This window comes from Pempheris klunzingeri, chromosome 20, assembly GCF_042242105.1.
Source record: "Pempheris klunzingeri isolate RE-2024b chromosome 20, fPemKlu1.hap1, whole genome shotgun sequence".
Classification (NCBI taxonomy): domain Eukaryota; kingdom Metazoa; phylum Chordata; class Actinopteri; order Acropomatiformes; family Pempheridae; genus Pempheris; species Pempheris klunzingeri.
The window spans coordinates 18,955,735-18,975,064 of record NC_092031.1 but is presented as its reverse complement, the minus strand read 5'-3'; the positions used below and the strand labels follow the sequence as shown (position 1 = coordinate 18,975,064).

The 19,330-nt window shown below is 42.6% G+C and overlaps 1 protein-coding gene across 2 annotated transcripts; it reads right to left on the bottom strand.

Annotated features, from left to right (window-relative positions):
* Window positions 1-2,029: 2,029 nt before the first annotated feature.
* LOC139219845 (ubiquitin-conjugating enzyme E2 D4-like) lies at window positions 2,030-13,197 on the bottom strand. Of its 2 annotated transcripts, XR_011585744.1 has the most exons (8): window positions 13,048-13,197; window positions 11,340-11,403; window positions 11,126-11,157; window positions 10,641-10,718; window positions 6,918-7,023; window positions 5,876-5,969; window positions 2,843-3,072; window positions 2,030-2,811 (listed from the first exon to the last, which is right to left on the bottom strand). XR_011585744.1 is itself a non-coding variant. In XM_070851833.1 (7 exons), exons 1-7 carry the CDS (start codon window positions 13,069-13,071, stop codon window positions 3,027-3,029), a joined length of 444 nt encoding a protein of 147 aa, XP_070707934.1. In that variant the 5' UTR covers window positions 13,072-13,197; the 3' UTR covers window positions 2,030-3,026. The 2 variants fall into 2 exon arrangements, 1 of the variants encoding a protein (XP_070707934.1); XM_070851833.1 differs by having other exon boundaries at window positions 2,030-3,072.
* Between the last annotated feature and the right edge of the window lie 6,133 nt (window positions 13,198-19,330).

The following is a 19,330-nucleotide window of genomic DNA, read 5'->3' as shown; positions in this document are numbered from 1 at the left end:
AATCGTTGGATCAGCTGTGTACTTTTCTATTTGAGGATTTTCAGTCAGGTTTTAGAGCGAACCATAGCACAGAGACAGCACTGGTGAAGGTTAAAAACAACCTCCTTATGGCATCAGACAGAGGACTTCTCTCTGTACTGGTCTTGTTGATCTGAGTGCTGCGTTTGATACCATTGACGATCACATCCTGTTACAGAGACTGGAACACTTCATTGGCATAAAAGGAACTGCATTAAGCTGGTTTAAATCCTATTTATCAGATCAATTTCAGTTTGTACATATTAACAATGAGTCATCTGTCCACACTTAAGTTAGACATGGAGTTCCACAAGGTTCGGTGCTTGGACCAATATTATTTACCTTATATATGCTTCCTCTAGGTAATATTATCAGGAAGCACTCCATTAATTTCCACTGTTATGCAGATGATACCCAATTATACTCAATAAAGCCAGATGAATCCAATCAGTTGACTAAACTCCAAGTCTGCCTTAAGGACATAAAGTCCTGGATGAGCAGCAATTTTCAATCAATCAATCAATCAATCAATCTTTATTTATATAGCGCCAATTCACAACAGCGTTATCTCAAGACGCTTTCCATAAAGAGCAGGTCTAGACCAAACTCTTTAATTAGAGAGAGACCCAACGATTCAGGAATTCAAAATTAAGGATTCAAGAATTCCCACATGAGCAGCATCAGATATTATATTTTATATTTATATTATAATTTTCTGCTGCTAAACTCAGATAAAACTGAAGTTATTCTGCTTGGCCCTAAACAAGCATTACTCTGGCCTCCAGCTCCACTGTGAGGAATCTGAGAGTTATATTTGATCAGGATTTGTCCTTTAACTCCCACATAAAATGCATTTCCAGGACTGCCTTTTTCCATCTACGTAATATTGCTAAAATCAGGCCCATCTTGTCTATGAATGATGCAAAATTAGTCCACACATTTGTCACTTCTAGGTTGGACTATTGCAACTTGTTATTGTCAGGCTGACCCAATACGTCCTTAAAGACTCTCCAGCTGGTCCAGAACGCTGCTGCTCGTGTACTGATGAGAACTAAGAGAAGAGATCATATTTCTCCTGTACTGGCTTCTCTTCACTGGCTTCCCGTAAAATCCAGAATAGAGTTTAAAATCCTTCTCCTAACCTTCTCTTAATAGCTCAGGCCTGGAACCAGCCCCTAGTTATGCTGCTATAGGCCTCTGAGCCTGTTTCTGTTCGAGGTCTCTTCCCGTTAAAGGGGAGTTCTTCCTGCCACTGTTTCCTAATATAATACCTGATGCTGCTCATGTGGGGATTCTTGAATCCTTAATGTTGAATTCCTGAATCGTTGGGTCTCTTTCTAATTAAAGAGTTTGGTCTAGACCAGCTCTTTATGGAAAGCATCTTGAGATAACGCTGTTATGAATTGCCGCTAAATAAATAATGATTGATTGTTTGACTGATAAATAACCACAAATCCTCCTCAGATTTTTGAGGGAACGGTTTGATTTTGGAGTTACATGACTTGTTTCTGTTTCTTTCCAGGCTAGTACCTACGGGATAATAAACCTGACTCTGAAGTGTTATTTGTACTTGTGTGTTGTGCGTTTCATGATCTTGAATGAATTATGGTTTAATTGGAGCAGCACACAGCTCTGGGGCCAGCTCGTATTCCAGCACAGAGAACCTGGAAGGGAAGCACGTTAAAGGGGCCCAGGAGCTTATTTTTGCGACCATGGCCCCTCAAGCAGGTTCATACAGCTGTAGCGAAATAATTCACTTTGGTCTTTGGTCACATGGCTTTTTGGTTTGAAGCATTAATTCTTGGTCATCACCTCTGTTGGTTAGTGATGGTATTGTCTGCTCTCCTCCTTTGTTTCCATTTAATTTTGGCTACCACCAGCTGGGCAAACAAGACCAAACACTCCAGTCACTAAATGGGAGGCTGTCAGCACAGCCCCATCACAGGAAGACACTTCCACACATCAACACAAAGGTCTGTGATAAAAACTGAGCGAGACCAGAACATCCTGATAAAACTGCACCACTCTTTTATTCTTTAAGTACAAAAGGTGCCACACAAGCCTCAAAGACACTAGTCAGATGAATTTTAACCCTTCTGTAGCACAGACAGACTGCAGGTCAAACACAGGAACATACTGAACCCTCACACACTCTTCACTAGGTTAAAAATCTGACCTTTGTGTCTATCCAACCAAAAAGCCAACTGCACAACTGTTCTCAGGGGAAAAGACTACACAGTTTTAATGACACGTACATTGTGATGACTTGAAAGGAAACAAGAAAACAATAATATGGTTCAGGAGAAATTTGAACACTATACAATCAATAATGAGGAGAAGAATAACAGAGGAAGAGCATTGCAAATACATGATTTGACGTGGATTTTCTCCCATTTTCAGGGCAGATGCAACAGTACATTGTTTCAGTCAACCTGGTCTGCTGAGAGCAAAAAGCTGCTTCCCTCTGTGGAGGACAGGCGGCGCTCTGATGTCAGCGGGGCTGTGATGATGCTGTCTGTGTCAGGGTGAGGGGCTGACATATTTGGCATTCTGAGTGTTTCTGGCTGCAGATGGATGCAGGCAGCAGGCAGTGAATAGGGGGTGTTCCAGGTGTGGAGCAGCCTGCTGTCCTGCTGCACCGTTACTCAGCTCCTTTGAAAAAAGGCTTGCTGCTGAACGCCATTCATGGCCAACCATCCACTAGTGTCAGCTTTGAGAATGAAGAGTGCTGTTTGTAATAAATCTATGTATGTTTTAAATACAATTTCTTTGATGCAAAAGCAACATGCCAAACTGTAAAATGTCAAAGCATCCACAGAACGACCACAGAAGACCCTGTGCCTCCTATCAAAGACACCATGGAAATGTCCTGGACTCATTCATTATGATGACGGCTCAGTTTGATGGACGTTACCTCAGATTACTTCATGGTTCCAGACCATCGTTTACAGTGTGCTGTGACTCTAAAAAAGGAGGAAAAAGAAAAACTCTGATGTGCTTCCTTTTCTTTACATGGCATACTTCTGGGTCCATTCCTTCGCTAGTCTGTTGTATCTGAGGGGAGAACAGAAGAGAGTGAAGTAAACGGACGACGACCCCCGCACGTATCCTCCTCATCATAATCATCATCGTCATCGTCAGGACATCAGTGGAGCACTGCTGGGCCATATGAGCATCTCCACTGAGCAGAAATGTGGCCACTGCTAAACGCTTGGCAGAACCCGTTCAACCGCGGGAGCTATTCTCACGTGATTGATACGGCGAGATCTCGACAAGACGAGGTTTCTATACAGCGAGGTCTCAAATGCTTGTTAACATGATTTGGACAGACATGGAGGAGGACAGAAACTGTATAAACACAGAGGAGGAGGAAGAGGTCAGGCTGGTATTTCTTTGTGTCTGTTCACCTTAAAACGTGTAAAACTGAAACAGCGGATTTCATTTGGAACCTTGGAGTTTCCATGTTAGTTTGACTGTTGACTCGTGTGCGTGGTTTGGATAGAGGTTCCAAGTGAAGAAAATAATCATGTGATGAAGCAAATGATAATGTCAAAAGATAATCATCAACTGATGGTCAAAGTTCCCCCATGAATGGAATGGAATGAGTAAAGCCATGACGGATGTGATGGGTCCAAACAGCCCAACACTGACAACCGTTCTGATCATGACATGACTGTCAGAACTCAGAAATCAGGGAATAGACATGCCCAAAACTAAAATGACAGAATTTGAAAACAAACTTAATCAATGACTTGGACAACTGATGTAACACAAAAACAAAAAACACAGACAGAACTGATGGAGAAACACGGCCAAATGTTTAATTGCAAGCACAGAAGTGTGTCCCTTTCCCGAGTCCACCAAAAGGAATATGGACCTCCTTATTTTTAAGGCCTGACAAATATGGTAGTTAGGGAACTGGGCAAGGCACAAACCACATACATTACTCAACTAATGGTGGAATCTGAAGGAAGTCTCTCTGGAAACAGTCTACAATTATAGTGATATAAAATTACTGACAGATTTTGGCCATACTGATCCCTGTCTACCTTATTTTCACCATGTTATGCTTTGATGTGCGACACTTCCGGTGAGGCATGTCCAGTCATCGGCTAGCTAAGGCAGCATTGATGAAACCCACATCAAAGCACCTACAATCAGGGAATGTCTAATGTTTGAGCTTCTCTGTCTGCATCTGTTCTCCAGACATGTGCAATGCTTTTGAAGTCACAGCTATTGTATACACCCATACCAATGTACCCAAGGCTAATATTAGAGCTAGCCTTAGCTAACATGTTTGTTGTTAGCTGCTATGGTCAACCCATAACAGAAAATAGTAGCAGCATTATTTTTGACATGTTTATTTGTAGGACGTAGTTACACACTACATCACATACATACCGGAACACTAACCAGGTATGCTAATGGCTTTTTATTTATTACTCACCATAAATACCTTAAATGAGCAACCAGCCGCTATCATCATAGCATAGCGTTTAGCTATTTTCTACTGCCTTAGAAATGATTGATTGGTTGACTATGTGTATGTATTGATTACACTTAATCAATCAACCTTTATTTACATGTGCCAATCTGAGGACACTTTTCATATAGAGCAGGTCAAAACCAGGCTCTTTAAACTTTCATTTCAGGCTACCTGAAATGAGTGAAAAAATAGTCCGATATCTATGCCAATCATATCTGTGTCAGTAGAAAACACTAAGCTTTATGCTATAATGATAGCAACTAAAATATTTATGGTGAAAAATAAATAATATGGTACTTATAATATGCATGTCTTCTTAATGTTCCACCATGATGCTTATAACTGGCACATATTTGCCTCCAAGTGCATTATACATGTTGGAAAATGACTGGTGAAAACATTTGAACAGACCGAACAATATATCTCTGAATTGTGGCATTTTTTCACCATTTTTGTGCCCACGATCTTTTGGGCACAATGACGCATTGGTGACTCCTTAGGACAATTCCTCCTCATGGATGTATTATAAGACCACCAGATCACCTTAACAGCACACAAACTACAAATTTATTGAGCACGAAAATAAAAAACCTAAATGACGGGGCAGCTGTGACTCAGTGGTAGAGTGGGTTGCCCTCAATCAGAAGGTCGGGGGTTTGATCCCCAGCTCCTATGGGTCAACATGTCGAAGTGTCCTTGGGCAAGACACTGAACCCCAACTAGCTCCTGAAGCAGCTTCAGTGTGTGAATGAGTGTGAAAGAATAGTCTCCTCCAAATTTCATTCCTCCTTCATGAATGATGTGTGAATGGGTGATGTGATGTAAAGCGCTTTGAGTAGTTGAAACTAACTAGAAAGGCGCTATACAAATACAAACAAATACCATTAATGTAAGTCTGGTTGTCACAGCTCAAACCAGGATTATGGGCCTATACACTACAGCAGGGCACTAAAGTAGGCCAAACACAAGTGACTCTGAGGTTTGCGCTCTGCTGACTAGGTTGAACTAGTAAGGCCACCCCAAACACTAAGTTTGGTTTGAAATAAAGTCTAATGTGATCTAGACTGAGCAGCTAAAAGTGAACACAAAAGTGAAGTGCTCAGCGGAGGTTTCAGTACCTTCAGCAGATCCACCCTCAGCGTTTCAGAGCCGAGAACACTGGTCACTTTTTTTTAATCATTCATATTTTGCTGCATGGTTGATTTTGTTGTGGTGTTACAAATTCATGTATCATTGTTTTACACAGACTTTAAATTAACTAGTAAGCTCAGGTGAGGAAAGTGATCAAACGGAAGTGCCGCACACACAACCAGAAGTTCGACTACTGTTAGCGAACAATAAAGTAGCACCTGTGGCTGTGTGCATACTCACTTGTCTTTGTCGTTCTTGTAGATGTGTGCTATGTCTGGAACTAAGGGGTCGTCGGGGTTTGGATCACATAGTAATGAACATATGGACAATAAAACTGGAATGAAGAGGAATATAAAACATCACATTAGTAAACGTGTAGATAAAGAATGTTCAAAGTGAGCCTACTCCTGACAGATGAGCGATGGTTTGTGTGTGCTGGGAGAATTAAGATCAAAATGCTGAATAGTGTTGTGTTCATTAGCTATGTCAGAGTTAAGTTATTCCTACGAGAGAAACAAGAAGCAAACACTGAGACATCTGAGACTCCATGAAAGGTTTTAAGTTGGTCAAGTAAGAGAGTAGTGTATATTTATCAGGCTCCTCTCCTGTGGAATCTCCTTCCAGCCTGGGTTCAGGGGGCAGACACCCTCTACATTTAAGAGTAGACTAAAAACCTTCCTTTTGATAAAGCTTATAGTTTAGGGCTGGCTCAGGCCTTGGACCTGCCCCTAGTTATGCTGCTATAGGCTCCGACTGCCGGGGGACTCCCATGATGCACTGGGCTCCTCATCTCTCAGGTCCCTGTGGATCCTGGTCCTGGTTCTCTGGCTTCATGAATCACTGCTGTGGATCGTCAGCCACCGACACTTTTTACTGATATTAGTCCTGTTATTATTATTCATATATTAACTATTGTCATATTTTTCAGTGTTACCATATTGGTAATTATTAGTCATATTCCTACTGCCTCTACTGTCTGTACTATAGTTGCTGTTATTAATTTGGTTTGTTTCTCTCAAATTTTGAATGTTTAAATTTACAACTAGTTGCCAACTATGAAATTAACTAACTAATTGACAAACTATTTTGATAATCAATTATTCATTTTGAGCCTTTTTTTCAGAAGAAAATGTCTCAGAAAATTCCCAGATTCTTCTGCTTCTTAAATATATTTTCTGCCTAAATAGCACAGAGCTAATGACATAAATGCAGATATTGTAAATAAACCTTGTGTGGTACAAAAAGTACGGAGTCCATGATAGCAACAGGAAGCAGTATTTACCTTTAGACACTGTTAGTGCTGGAGACCACTGTGACCGTAGAATGTCCAAACAGATACTCCCATTGCTGTTTATATTTGGATGATAAATCTTTGTTGTAAATGCTACCTGTAAAAAAAACAGTCAGGTTTTATTCACACAGGTCTGTATGAGCAGAAAAGCAACACTTCCACAGACCTGTGTTAGTAGCAGAAGGTTCAGTTACAGCTTAGTACTGGCCCTGTTCTGAAGACATGTCAACAATAGTCTCACTACTGAGGCATAGTTTACTGTCTCTTCACTCTCTTTCACTTTCTCTGGTGGTTATCTGTTTGTGCTCACACTGCAGAACAGACTTTAGATCATTTTGTTAGCTATTTAAAAACCAATTAATTCTGCCAAATTTATGAGACGTTATGAGTTCTTTTTTTTATGTAAATCACCTGTGTTTCATCTCTTTTTATCTTTCTTAGAATTTCTGTTCAGGCGTTCACTTAATAATTAAAAAAACAAGTCGTTTCCTGCCAATGTGTCACTCATGTCTCACTTTCTGCTATTTTTAAATCAAAAAAACAAACAAACATATATACAAACAACACAGCTTATTATTTATTTCTGTTACATGTAAAAGAACGGGTGCACAAAGGAAAAGACGACAACAAAGGATAACTCAAATACAAACTACAAAAATAAATTAATACAGGTTAGTTTTTTTCTGTAAATCATATTCTTTTATATATATATATATATATATATATATATATATATATATATATATCTTACATTATGCACGAGAGCTGCAGCGCATTTTTATTCGCCATGACACAGAAGGCTTTTGCATAAGAAAGAAATTCACTATGAATCACACTGAACCAAGGTGTGGCTTTCATAAACTTTGAATTGTATTTATAAAATTTCCCCAGAATCAGGATGTTATTATTATTAGATAGTTGTTTTCATTATTGTCCATGACAAGTCCATATATAATTCAGAAGAAAGGTTTCAAGATGAGGGACCTTTGGGCAGAGCCAGTCGTGTATATCCAGCCATAAAGCTTCAATACTTTGGAAAAATATCTGTCTATTTGTCTGTTTCAGCATCATCACAAAATACACAGTTATTGGTTTCAATTCCAAATCGCTGTTTTAACACTTCACTGGGAGGATACACCATTTAAAATTTTGAAGTGGATTTCTTTTGGTATCAAACATGCCTGACTGAACATGCCTCTAGCTTATTAATCAAGCCCAGACCTAAACTTTACTATAATTCATTTGAAAGCCTTGTTCTTAGTTTCTCAGATCCAACCTGGAAAACACTAAAGCCAGTCTTATTTGTTACAGTGTACCTCCCTCCCTCTACTCTGAATTCCTAACTGAATTCTCAGAGTTTCTATCAAAGTTAGCCCTTAGTGCAGATAAAGTAACAACAGTAGGTGACTTTAATATTCATGTGGACGATGATAATGATGGTCTGAGCACTGCTTTCATATCACTATTGGACTCAATTGGCTTCTCTCAGAGTGGAAATGAACCCACGCACTGCTTTAACCACACCCTTGACCTTGTTCTGGCATATGGTATAGAAACTGAACAGTTAACAGTCTTCCACCAAAACTCTATTCTATTGGACAGTTACCTGATAACATTTGATTTCCTGTTACTAGACTATGCACTATATGACAGAAATGTCTTCACTAGATGCTTATCTGATGGTGCTGTTGCCAAAAATTGAAGGAAGAGATTCCTTCAGTATTTAAGCCAATTCCATGTGCCCATACAATAGAAGACCCCTATGCGAATCTTAGCCCCTCCCATATCAATTATCTGGTTGATAGTGCTGCAGGCTCCCTGCGAATGACACTCGACTCCATCGCCCCTCTAAAAAAGAAGATAATTAAAGAAAAGAGAGACAATTCCCAGACCCACAAAATTCACGAAAACTTGAAAGGATATGGCGTGCCACCAAATTAGAGGAATCCTGCTTTAACAGTCTAAAAACCTATAGAAAGGCCCTCTGTAATGCCAGAGCCAACTATTACTGTCTCAGCTGTCAGCTTGTCTCCTAGACCCCATTCCTACTGGGCTACTTAAGGAAGTCCTGCCCTTAATTTACACGTCCTTACTGGATATGATCAACCAGTCTTTACTAACAGGCTACGTACTACAGTCCTTTAGAGTAGCAGTAATTAAACCTCTTCTGAAAAAGCCTACTCTTGATTCAGGTGTATTAACCAACTATAGAGCTTTAGCCAACCTTCCCTTTCTCTCAAAGAAAGCAGTAGCCAGTCAGCTAATATAATATCTGATGCTGCTCATGTGTGTGCGAATCCTTAATGTTGAATTCCTGAATCGTTGGGTCTCTCTCTAATTAAAGAGTTTGGTCTAGACCTGCTCTTTATGGAAAGAGTCTTGAGATGATGCTGTTGTGAACTGACGCTATATAAATATTGATTGATACTATCCATTAAGTGGGTCGCTGACCAAACACCAGTCCTTGTTATACAGCCATTTGTTTTTAACCGTGATGTACCTGTTGTATTCTGTGGAGTGAAATTGTGGTTGTACAAGAGTCTCCAACATAAAAGAACCTGCTGGCGAAAATGGTTTCATTTAATTGGTAACCTTTGAATAGTCAAGTCACATTTGACTAAAAATTCTATACCTCCCAATTATTTTTTAAATTTCTGTGGGAATATGATACGAAAGGGTTATCAATGATCAGGAAGGATTTTAAACAATTTATTTCTAAGGTCCCATTCATAAAGTCAAAATCAACAGCCTGTGGGCCACCATCTCTGCTCTTTTAATATAGTGAACTGTTTTTCCAGATGTAATCAAAATTAACCCGATTTATTTTTTTTTTTAATCACTCTGTTTGGAATAGGGGGGCAGCCCGGTGGTGCGGTGGTTAGCACTGTTGCCTCACAGCATGAAGGTTCCGGTATGAATCCAGGTCTTTCTGTGTGGAGTTTGCATGTTCTCCCCGTGTTTGCTCTCCAGGTACTCTGGCTTCCTCCCATAATCCAGAAGTCAGCTGGGATTGGCTCCTGACAGATAAGCGGTATAGACGATGGATGGAATAGCCAATGAGTGTGCTATAGATGCACCACTTCTTACTTCTGCTCACCTCCCGCTGACGCCTCACTTCCTGCTTGTGTCACCTCTGACTTCTTGCTCAGGTTCCACTTCCTCCTTGTGTCCCGCTCACATCTCACTCATGTCTTTAATCCAGCTCGCTTCCTGCTAGTGTTCGATTCACATTTTACTTCCTGTTCACGTCTCACTTCCTGCTCTCATCTAGTTTACATTTTACTTCCTGTTCACGTCTCACTTCCTGCTCATCTCACCTCTTGCTCACGTTTCACTTCCTGTTCACGTCTCACTTGTGTCTCAAATGCAGTTTGCTTCATGTGCTTCCCCAGTCACGTCACTCATATCTCCGTGCTCATATATCTCTTCCTGTGGATTCCCAGTTAGAAACTAACCAGTTACTAATCACGTTCGTCTGTCACCAAAGGGCACCAAGAGAACACCAAGTTTGTTTATTTCACATGTAATGAATTCTGCTTGTTCTTAGCCCCCCATGTCATCCATTACATTAGGTCAGATATTTTCCTTTGCACCATTTACCAGGGTAGGAGACGTTTACAGGACCAGAGATTTTTTCCTGATAGCACAACAAACATGATGCATTCCACCAAGCAGTGTCAGGACGAAGCTTTGAGTGACTAAACCAGCTCTTACCTTTGGTGGCTTGAATGGGTAGTCAGTGGGGAAGTGGATTGTAAGAAAGAAAACTCCTCCTTGGTAAGGACTGTCCCCCTGACATAAAGACATGGGAGACATTTTCACACTGAAAAGCATTCAGCTGGAACCAAATGACAGACAGTCGGCTCATTACAGCCCCATCCAGTGAGAAAGGGGGCCTGTCAGGAAGGTCAACTTAGACAGGCTTATCTTATTCTGATTGGTTTGGTTAACTGCTGCTGCTGTCACAGAGCTGGTTTCTTACTCTGTTACTACCTTCCAGCTGTACAAGTGAGTCCACACAGCAACGTGTTTCATCATTAACAGCCGTGTTCCTCTCATACAGAAAGCATTTGGGAGGCTCGCCCTTAAGGTCTCTGTAATTCTCTATTTATTCTTTTCTACTACTAAGAGGGAAGGGTAACACAAGCAAAGGAGTCTGTGTGAGGACTGAGAGCCGTAAGTGATGGCGTGACACTCACCGGGCCCATTATGGTCGCCTGCCAGTGAAACACTAGAAGCAATGATGGGAGAAGGAGAGAGATACACAGGAGAATGTAAGGTGGACATAGACACAACACTCATCAGCCATCATCCATCAGTTTTAACTCATTGTGCTCACAGGAGCTTCTACCTCTGCCTAATACCACACAACACCTTAAGTGTGAGTGTGTGTGTGTGTGTGTGTGTACTCACAGTCTTCCCCCACTGGTCCGGCGGAGCACTGTGCTGGAGGGTCTCTCTGCAGGTCCGCCAACTCCTGCTCAGTGCAGCACAAACACTGTTAATCATTCAGATACACAGGTCCTGCAAATCTCCTTTTCTATTTATTGCAGCGACACCATCAGATCCCAGTGAGCTCTCCGTATGAGCATAGCCATACTGACCAATACTCATAATGTCTACACAGTTTGGTTTCACACAAACTTCACTTCATGTGCGATTTTCTCCAAAGTTTGACTCAAGGTCACCGAGTTTGGCCTGCTGCTCTCCACCACATCTCACTGGATCCCTCAGTGGATGGACGAACAAATGGACCTGAGTTAAGATATTTTGTCAAACTACACATCTGTAGTCTCCAAGCTGAGCTGTCCCTGACCACATCACTCGGGTTATTTCCTCAGATGTTAGAAAGCTTCTCCAAAACCACAGAAGATATTCTAAAAGTGTTTCACAGGCTGGGCAGCATCAGGGTAGAGGAGCACAATAATTTATGATATAATAATTACATAGGGATATTGTCCTGTCTCTGTTTTCTGTGCCCCTGCACCAATGAGCAGACATCCCTTCCTGATGTTTGAACAGCAGATGTTCTGTCCCGGGGGCCTGCCTGTGCCTCCCTCAGCCCTGCTCCTCCTGGATGGAAACCAGTGGTGGGATGGAGAAGAGGAGCTTTCAGCATCTTTCTGAGAGCTACACCCTGCCAACTAAATCACTGGTGCAGGAGCAAGACAGGAGTAGGAGCAGGAGCAGGAGCAGGAGCAGGAGCAGGAGCAGGAGCAGGAGCAGGAGCAGGAGCAGGAACAGGAGCAGGAACAGGAGCAGGAGCAAGACAGGATCAGAAGCAGGAGTAGGAGCAGGAGCAGGACAGGAATAGGAACAGGAGCAAGACAGGATCAGAAGCAGGAGTAGGAGCAGGAGCAGGAGCAGGAGCAGGAGCAGGACAGGAATAGGAACAGGAGCAAGACAGGATCAGAAGCAGGAGTAGGAGTAGGACAGGAGCAGGACAGCATCAGAAGCAGGAGCAGGACAGGATCAGGATCAGAAGCAGGAGTAGGAGTAGGACAGGATCAGAAGCAGGAGTAGGAGCAGGACAGGATCAGAAGCAGGAGCAGGAGCAGGAGCAGGAGCAGGAACAGGAGCAGGAGCAGGAGCAGGAGCAGGAGCAGGAGCAGGAGCAGGAGCAGGAATAGGAGCAGGACAGGATCAGAAGCAGGAGCAGGACAGGAGCAGGAACAGGATCAGAAGCAGGAGTAGGAGCAGGACAGGATCAGAAGCAGGAGTAGGAGCAGGACAGGATCAGAAACAGGAGTAGGAGCAGGACAGGAGCAGGACAGGAATAGGAGCAGGAGCAGGAGAGCGCTGTTGGCTTGAGTTACACAGAGAACAGCGCTGCCAGGCGGACAAGCAGCCAGCCTTACTACTCACTACTCACTGAGCTAACTTGGCTACTTGCTAACGAGCTAGCACCCAACTCTGAAGTTGTCATTGGCTGCTGTATCTGTCCTGGGGGGTGTCAACAAGATAATTATTTCCAAAAATGTCCGCAATAAGTTATTTGCATACAGGGGCACCGCCGAAATCTCTGTCAGAAAATCGTTTTAGTGGAATCGAAATGTAACGTTAGCCTGTACTGGGCCGGTCAGCCGCCACTAGCTGTCCGGTGGCTAGCCGGTGGCCTCACCTTCTGTATCCTCTTCAGGGCCATGGTGACCGATGCTCGGCGCGCCTCCGCTCACGTCCACTAGCTGTTGGTTGAGCTTCAGTGCTCCTGCAGGCGGTATCACTCGCTCCACGCCGCTCCCTGAGGACTCCGACAGCCGGGGATACGGATGTGTTTTTAGAAAACCTCTTTTGTTTCCGCTTTCATCTGTTTACGTCGCTCCTCCGAAGTGGATCATGGGAAACGTAGTTCTCAGTCTTACGAATCGTTTGAAGCCCATTGGAGGTTTCTGATCAGTTTGGTTGCTTGTGTAACGTGTAACACTCAAAGCGTGTAACTAAGTGGGTTTACTCAACTTTATAAAGATTGATTGATTGATTGATTGATTGATTGATTGTCAGTTACTTCAGTATTTCCATTTTACACAAGTACCCTGCTACACACCTGTGATTAGTTTTATTTATAGCATACGACCCATCACATTTTCGAAAAAAAAATATTAGTACTCAAGTAAAAGGTAAAAGGCAAAAAGGTACTTTAGTAAATGTACTTTGTCACCGTCCACCGCTGCATTTTGTGTGTTAATGGAGGTCAAGCCTTCCTCGCTGGTGGTCAGAGAGCTGGCTGTGCTGCCAGGAGGCCTCCCTGAGCTGGGCCCATGAGCTACGGAGTGCCAGAGGAACCATGTGCATGTGAGGACAGGAACTTTGAGAGTGAAGTGACTGCAGAGCTCTGTTAGCTGTACGGTGGAACAACCCCCCACAGGACATGAGACACAGCAGGACTCTCCACGAGCTCCTCTCATAGGAAGTAGCGGTGGCCTGAGCACTTAGCAGAGTCCCCTCATGCATTCAAAAGAACACCTCACGCCACCACTGCTCACCATATCCATCCACACACCCCTGTAGATGCTCTGTTGGAGCAGGAACAAGTGCATAACCGGAGACATGAGGGCCTGCTGGAGCATCAAGTGTGTCCTCATGTGTGTTCGCTTGTCAAACAGCACAGCGTACTGTCCTCCAGCTGATGTGGGCCACACAATGTACCTTCACCAGAAAAAAGATCCAGGATGCCTGGGGTCCTGCTGTTCATAGGGTGGTTGAGGTCCCAGACGCACTCATACTGTCGAGTCTGTGGAAGTGATCCAGTTAATCTCAGACCGTGTGTGGGTCCTGTTCCAGCTCCCTGGATGGGGAGAGTTAAGGCCCCTACATGACCCCTGGTCACACTCCTTCTGTCTGTCTCAGTCTGTACACATCCTGAGTTTGTAGTGCTGGACAGGAATGAGGTCTCTGGACATGAAGACACATAGGACACAAAGTGTTGTGATAGTCCTGGACCAGTGCATGTCACCTGTTGTAAGGTATAGAGTTAGTAGGGATGCTGGCCAGCATGCAGGTTTCACCAGTGCGCATATGTCTATGGGGGCTGCATTCCAGAAGCAAGCAGTGAAACAAGCTAAAAGTGAGAGCTGAGTCACTGAGCATGTCCACTTTGTAGCAGGGACATGTAATGTCCACGCTAAAGCCTCTAGATGGCGCTGTGTCCTTTTGGGTGTCCCCAAAACAAGAGGTGCTCCTGAGGAAATAGCAGGCTTGTTCCAGATGAGCTGCGCCTCGCCTGGAAAGTCGGAAAGACGGGATGAGGCGGCAGCAGCAGGGAGGAAGGAGGGTGACAAACAACTACAGTCATGTTTGACAGTTTCCAGCAGTCATCAAAGACCATAAAATGGTCTGGATGGAAATATTTCCATCCAGTTCGATTCATCACAACAATAAATCTGGTTTTCACGGCAGTCTGAGTTTGTCTATTGTAACATTTTAATTTGTTTAATGATGCAGCTGTTATATAAATCAGAGAAAGATTTTAACTCTTGGAGGTCATTATTTATTGAATAAGTACAGCCTCTATTGAGACGTCATTTATAAATGATTTGATTCTTACATTAAAGAAATGGAACAACCAAAGTTACAGACCAAGCGTTCTCACAGCTCCATACTGAGCACAGAGGAAAATCACAAAACTCTCTTGTAACCTTTTTCACTGATTTATTTATGTTTGTAATGTGGGAATGTGTGTGTATCTGCCATTGTATTCTATGCTTTGTCCTTTTAATGTCGGCCTTGCAGAGCACTTTGTAATTGCTCATTTTGATTATTGTCCTATGTCAGCAATCTGTAATAATAAGGGATATTATTTTTATCATCATTCTGAACCACACACCACATGTTTGCTAACAGAATAAATCTTCATCACTCAACATGAGATTAATGCAGTCTAGTCAATCAATCAATCAATCTTTATTTATATAGCGCCAGTTCATAACAGTGTTATCTCAAGACTCTATCCATAAAGAGCAGGTCTAGACCAAACTCTTTAATTAAAGAGAGACCCAACAATTCAGGAATTCAACATTAAGGATTCAAGAATCCCCACATGAGCAGCATCAGATATTATATTAGGAAACAGTGGCAGGAAGAACTCCCCTTTAACGGGAACCAAAATAATAACAGCCACTATAGCACTGACAATAGGAATGTGACTAATAAATTAGCAATATGGTAACATTGAAAAACATGACGAGTGGCTGACGATCTGCAGCAGTGATTCATGAAGACAGAGAACCAGAGCAGGAGAACCAGGACCAGGATCCACAGGAACCAGAGAACCACAGCAGGAGAACCAGGACCTGGATCCACAGGAACCTAAGGGATGAGAGAAGCACAGAAAGGCTCCGGGGAAGATACCAAGTTAGTAGCAGACATTAAGCGGACATGAGGCATTCCGGTCTAGTGTTGAAATATTACAGTTACACAGAAAATTAGGATTTTCTACTAAACGTGGTGTTTGTGGTCATAACCAAGAGCCAATCACTTCTTCCATCAGGCGACAGCCAGGCGTTTCCCATTATGCCCTGGGTCTTACAGTCAGTGGAGAGCAGCTTCAGTGCCTGGCTCTAAAAACTGTGGCTGACTTGATCTTGTGAGGTTATTGTTGCCGGCGCATGCACGACGTCAGAGCAAGTAGGGATCAAGTTGGAGTCCCGTATTTGTTGTCTGTGAGACCACAGTCTGTCGGCACCCTGAGAGAACCAGGGGTCTAGTCACTGCATTTCAGTGGTCTGTAGACTTTCTGGGGTCAAGTCTTCTGGATGTCTGAGTGGGACTACAACTTACAGTCAGACTTGGTCCTTGAGGTTGAGAGTTTTCTTTTATTGGAAATATCTTTATGTCTAAAATAATATGAGCATTCCAAGGAAATGTATTACCATTGTCCCATTTCAAGAATGCCCAGGGTAATGAGGACCTGAATCAAGTGTCATTCAGTAAGTACTTTTTATCTCCACTCCAGCCAGCAGGAGTTGAGGCAGGATGCTGGAGACTAACAGAGTATGTTCGACATTATATGGCAGTAATCATGTCTGAAGCCAGTCTGATGGCGTGCTGTTACTGGGCAGTAGATGGATGTTCATGTGGTCCTCACTGTCCTGTGGTATAACAGAAGATCTCCATGTAGGAGATTGTTCTTCTTCCACCTTCCACTTCAATCATTTCCATAAACTGGACTAAGACTGTCCCTGGACGTTTTGTGAAACTCATCTGTGTCTCCTTCCTGCTTTTTTAGAGCCAATAAAATGTCTTAAACTGGTTGTATCCACTGTGCATTGTCATCATCCACCACTTGAATAAATGTAATGACTTCAAATATTGTTATTACTTTCAGCCTCCTTAACTCCCCCACTTATTTTAGAGATTCTAGCTCGTCGCTTGTATTTAGCACCTTCTAATATATTCACCTCCTGTGCTTTCATGCTCCCTCTGTAATCTTCTGACTTCTGTCTTTATTGCATTTGTTTGTGCGTTGTTTTCCCAGGCTGTCATATGACTTAACAACTCATATGACCCACATAGGACCCACCCAGGGCCTAACGACTTGAACAGTGTTTATATGCCTGACCTCCCTACCAGTCAGTTAGAACTGAAGAAACCTCTTGGATGAGAGGCGAAACGTCTTCAAGTACCTTCAACAAGTCCAGTTGACTTTTGGTCAACTCCTAAGGGATAACTATGACCTGGATGACTGAGAATCTTCACAGACATATTCCAAGGCTGTGTATGATATTATCTCTGCCCCCATCACAATTACAGGGTTAACAGGTGTTACCTCCCCACTGTCATTATTCTGGAAGTAACTCCATACAGCTTGTTGAGCTTTCTCTTCATCACGTCTCCAGATCTGTTGCTAACTTTATTGGAGCATGATCTCCAAGACATCTTTAGAGATGAAAAATAACCTGACTGTGAGGGTATGTTGTGTGCCTCAGAGTAATATCTGTATCTTTTCCCTTGTGGATTTCAAGTTGACCTATTCCTCCTGTCTCTGCCTTCCTTCACGTTGCCTTCGCATATGTTTGCTTTCTCATTGTGTCTCTATTTCCTTCATGTGTCTCAGAGAGCAGGTTGTCCACCAATCAGAAGATCAGTGCTCCAGTTCACATGTCCACACGAAGTAGCTGCAGATTGCTGGAGCCAGTGTCAACACAGACATTTAAATTATTTGGACACTCCTCCTCTGATACCCTCCATTGTTCTTCATAACAGAACCCCCCATTTTTTAGACTTCTTGTCTGTCTACAGCTCCATGTAAAAGGAAAAGAAAAAAGACAGACCGTCAAGGAAAAAAATAAAGCGTTCCCGATGGCTTGTGGATTTCCATGCTGACTCTGTCATGAGGGATCCAGGATCATGAAGCCCATAAAGGACCTTCCAACATTCTGCTGGTCTAATCAGAACAGCAGACAGCACCCCTCTCTCATGCCCGTCCCTCTTCATGCTGGGTTTTCACTGTTAACCAAACTTTATTGGACACTAATCAGACACAGACACTAAGACAGTTTTCAAAGAAAAGGAGAGGAGAAAAACAGAAGAGAGAAGAGAGATGACACTTCTATTTTAATCAGAGGGAACCGACAACTGCATGAAAACGCCCCCTCCTTTAGACTGTCCTCCTGTCTTTATTACCCTCTCTCATAACAATGTCCTTAGATCAGGAAAAGTCAGATAGTCTCAGTAAAGCACAAAGGACGGCAGTGATTCCAATTTTGACAGACAATGATCATAATTCTGTAGTGCATTTTCTGCCTTTGATTATGGGACGGTTACCCAGTGAGACCCAAAATAAAGTGCCTCCCCAGGTTTAATCACTACTGAATACCGGATGTTGAAGTTTATATACCTTAGACTTAGATCACCATCTTTCTGAAGTTTTACTTCATTCAGCAACACGTCATCCAGAGTAGCTCTCATGACCACGCCCCCTTTTATGGGAAAACAATCCCTTGTCCTACATACAACAGCGTCCACACTTAAAGATCCAATGTTATGCTCTCTCTCAAGTTCATACTGCACTGCAACATGATGAGAGGGTATTATGGGATGGTTACACAGTGACACACACACACACACACACACAGCCTCATTACAATAGTTTCGCTGCGGCTCAACTAAATATATGAATCCTCAATAGAATAGCTTAAATTCACCATTCAATTGGCAGCTTGCACAATGACTGCTATCACATGTCACCATTCTTTACACACACATAGATAAAGTACACATTTGGCCAAGGTAGAACGTTAAATTTATAGCGGCTCAGAAAAGGAGCACATTTGCTCTGCACCCTCTGTGTGTTCTTAATTTGTCATCGCATTTCCACAATTCATACTCATTCAATACAAATAAAGGTATATACTGCAGTGTATGCATGGTCTTCCCTTTACTTTTAAATGAAGTCCATTCGCCTGTCCTTCTGGACAAAAATCTCCATGACTTTGTTGTAAAAGTCCTAAATTTTGTAACTTAGATATGGAATTTTCCATGTTTGCAGTCAGAACAAAATATAAAACACTAGGGTCAAGTGTCAAGTTTTATATTGCATATTTTATGGTTTAGTGCATAGAAGAAGAGCGATAGCAAAACAAGCAGAAACCCGTGTGCCCCCTTCATGGAGGCAGAGGTACTGGCTGCCTCACCTCATGCTTTTTTAGTTTGGTTTTATGTCAGATCAGCAAGCCTAAATATGTTCCACACATATGCAAAATACAATACCTGTTCTATGGAAAGTAATGACATATAATAAAAGCGTCTACAAACATTACATTGGTGACAAACAGTAAGAAAGCAAAAGGCATGTGCTTAACCCAGTTTGGGAGGGATTGTGCAATCTGATGGGAGGCTCAGCTCGCCTCTTCCTCACTTTACGCTTTTTCCCTGTAATTTAACAGGAAATATGCAAATTTAGCGAT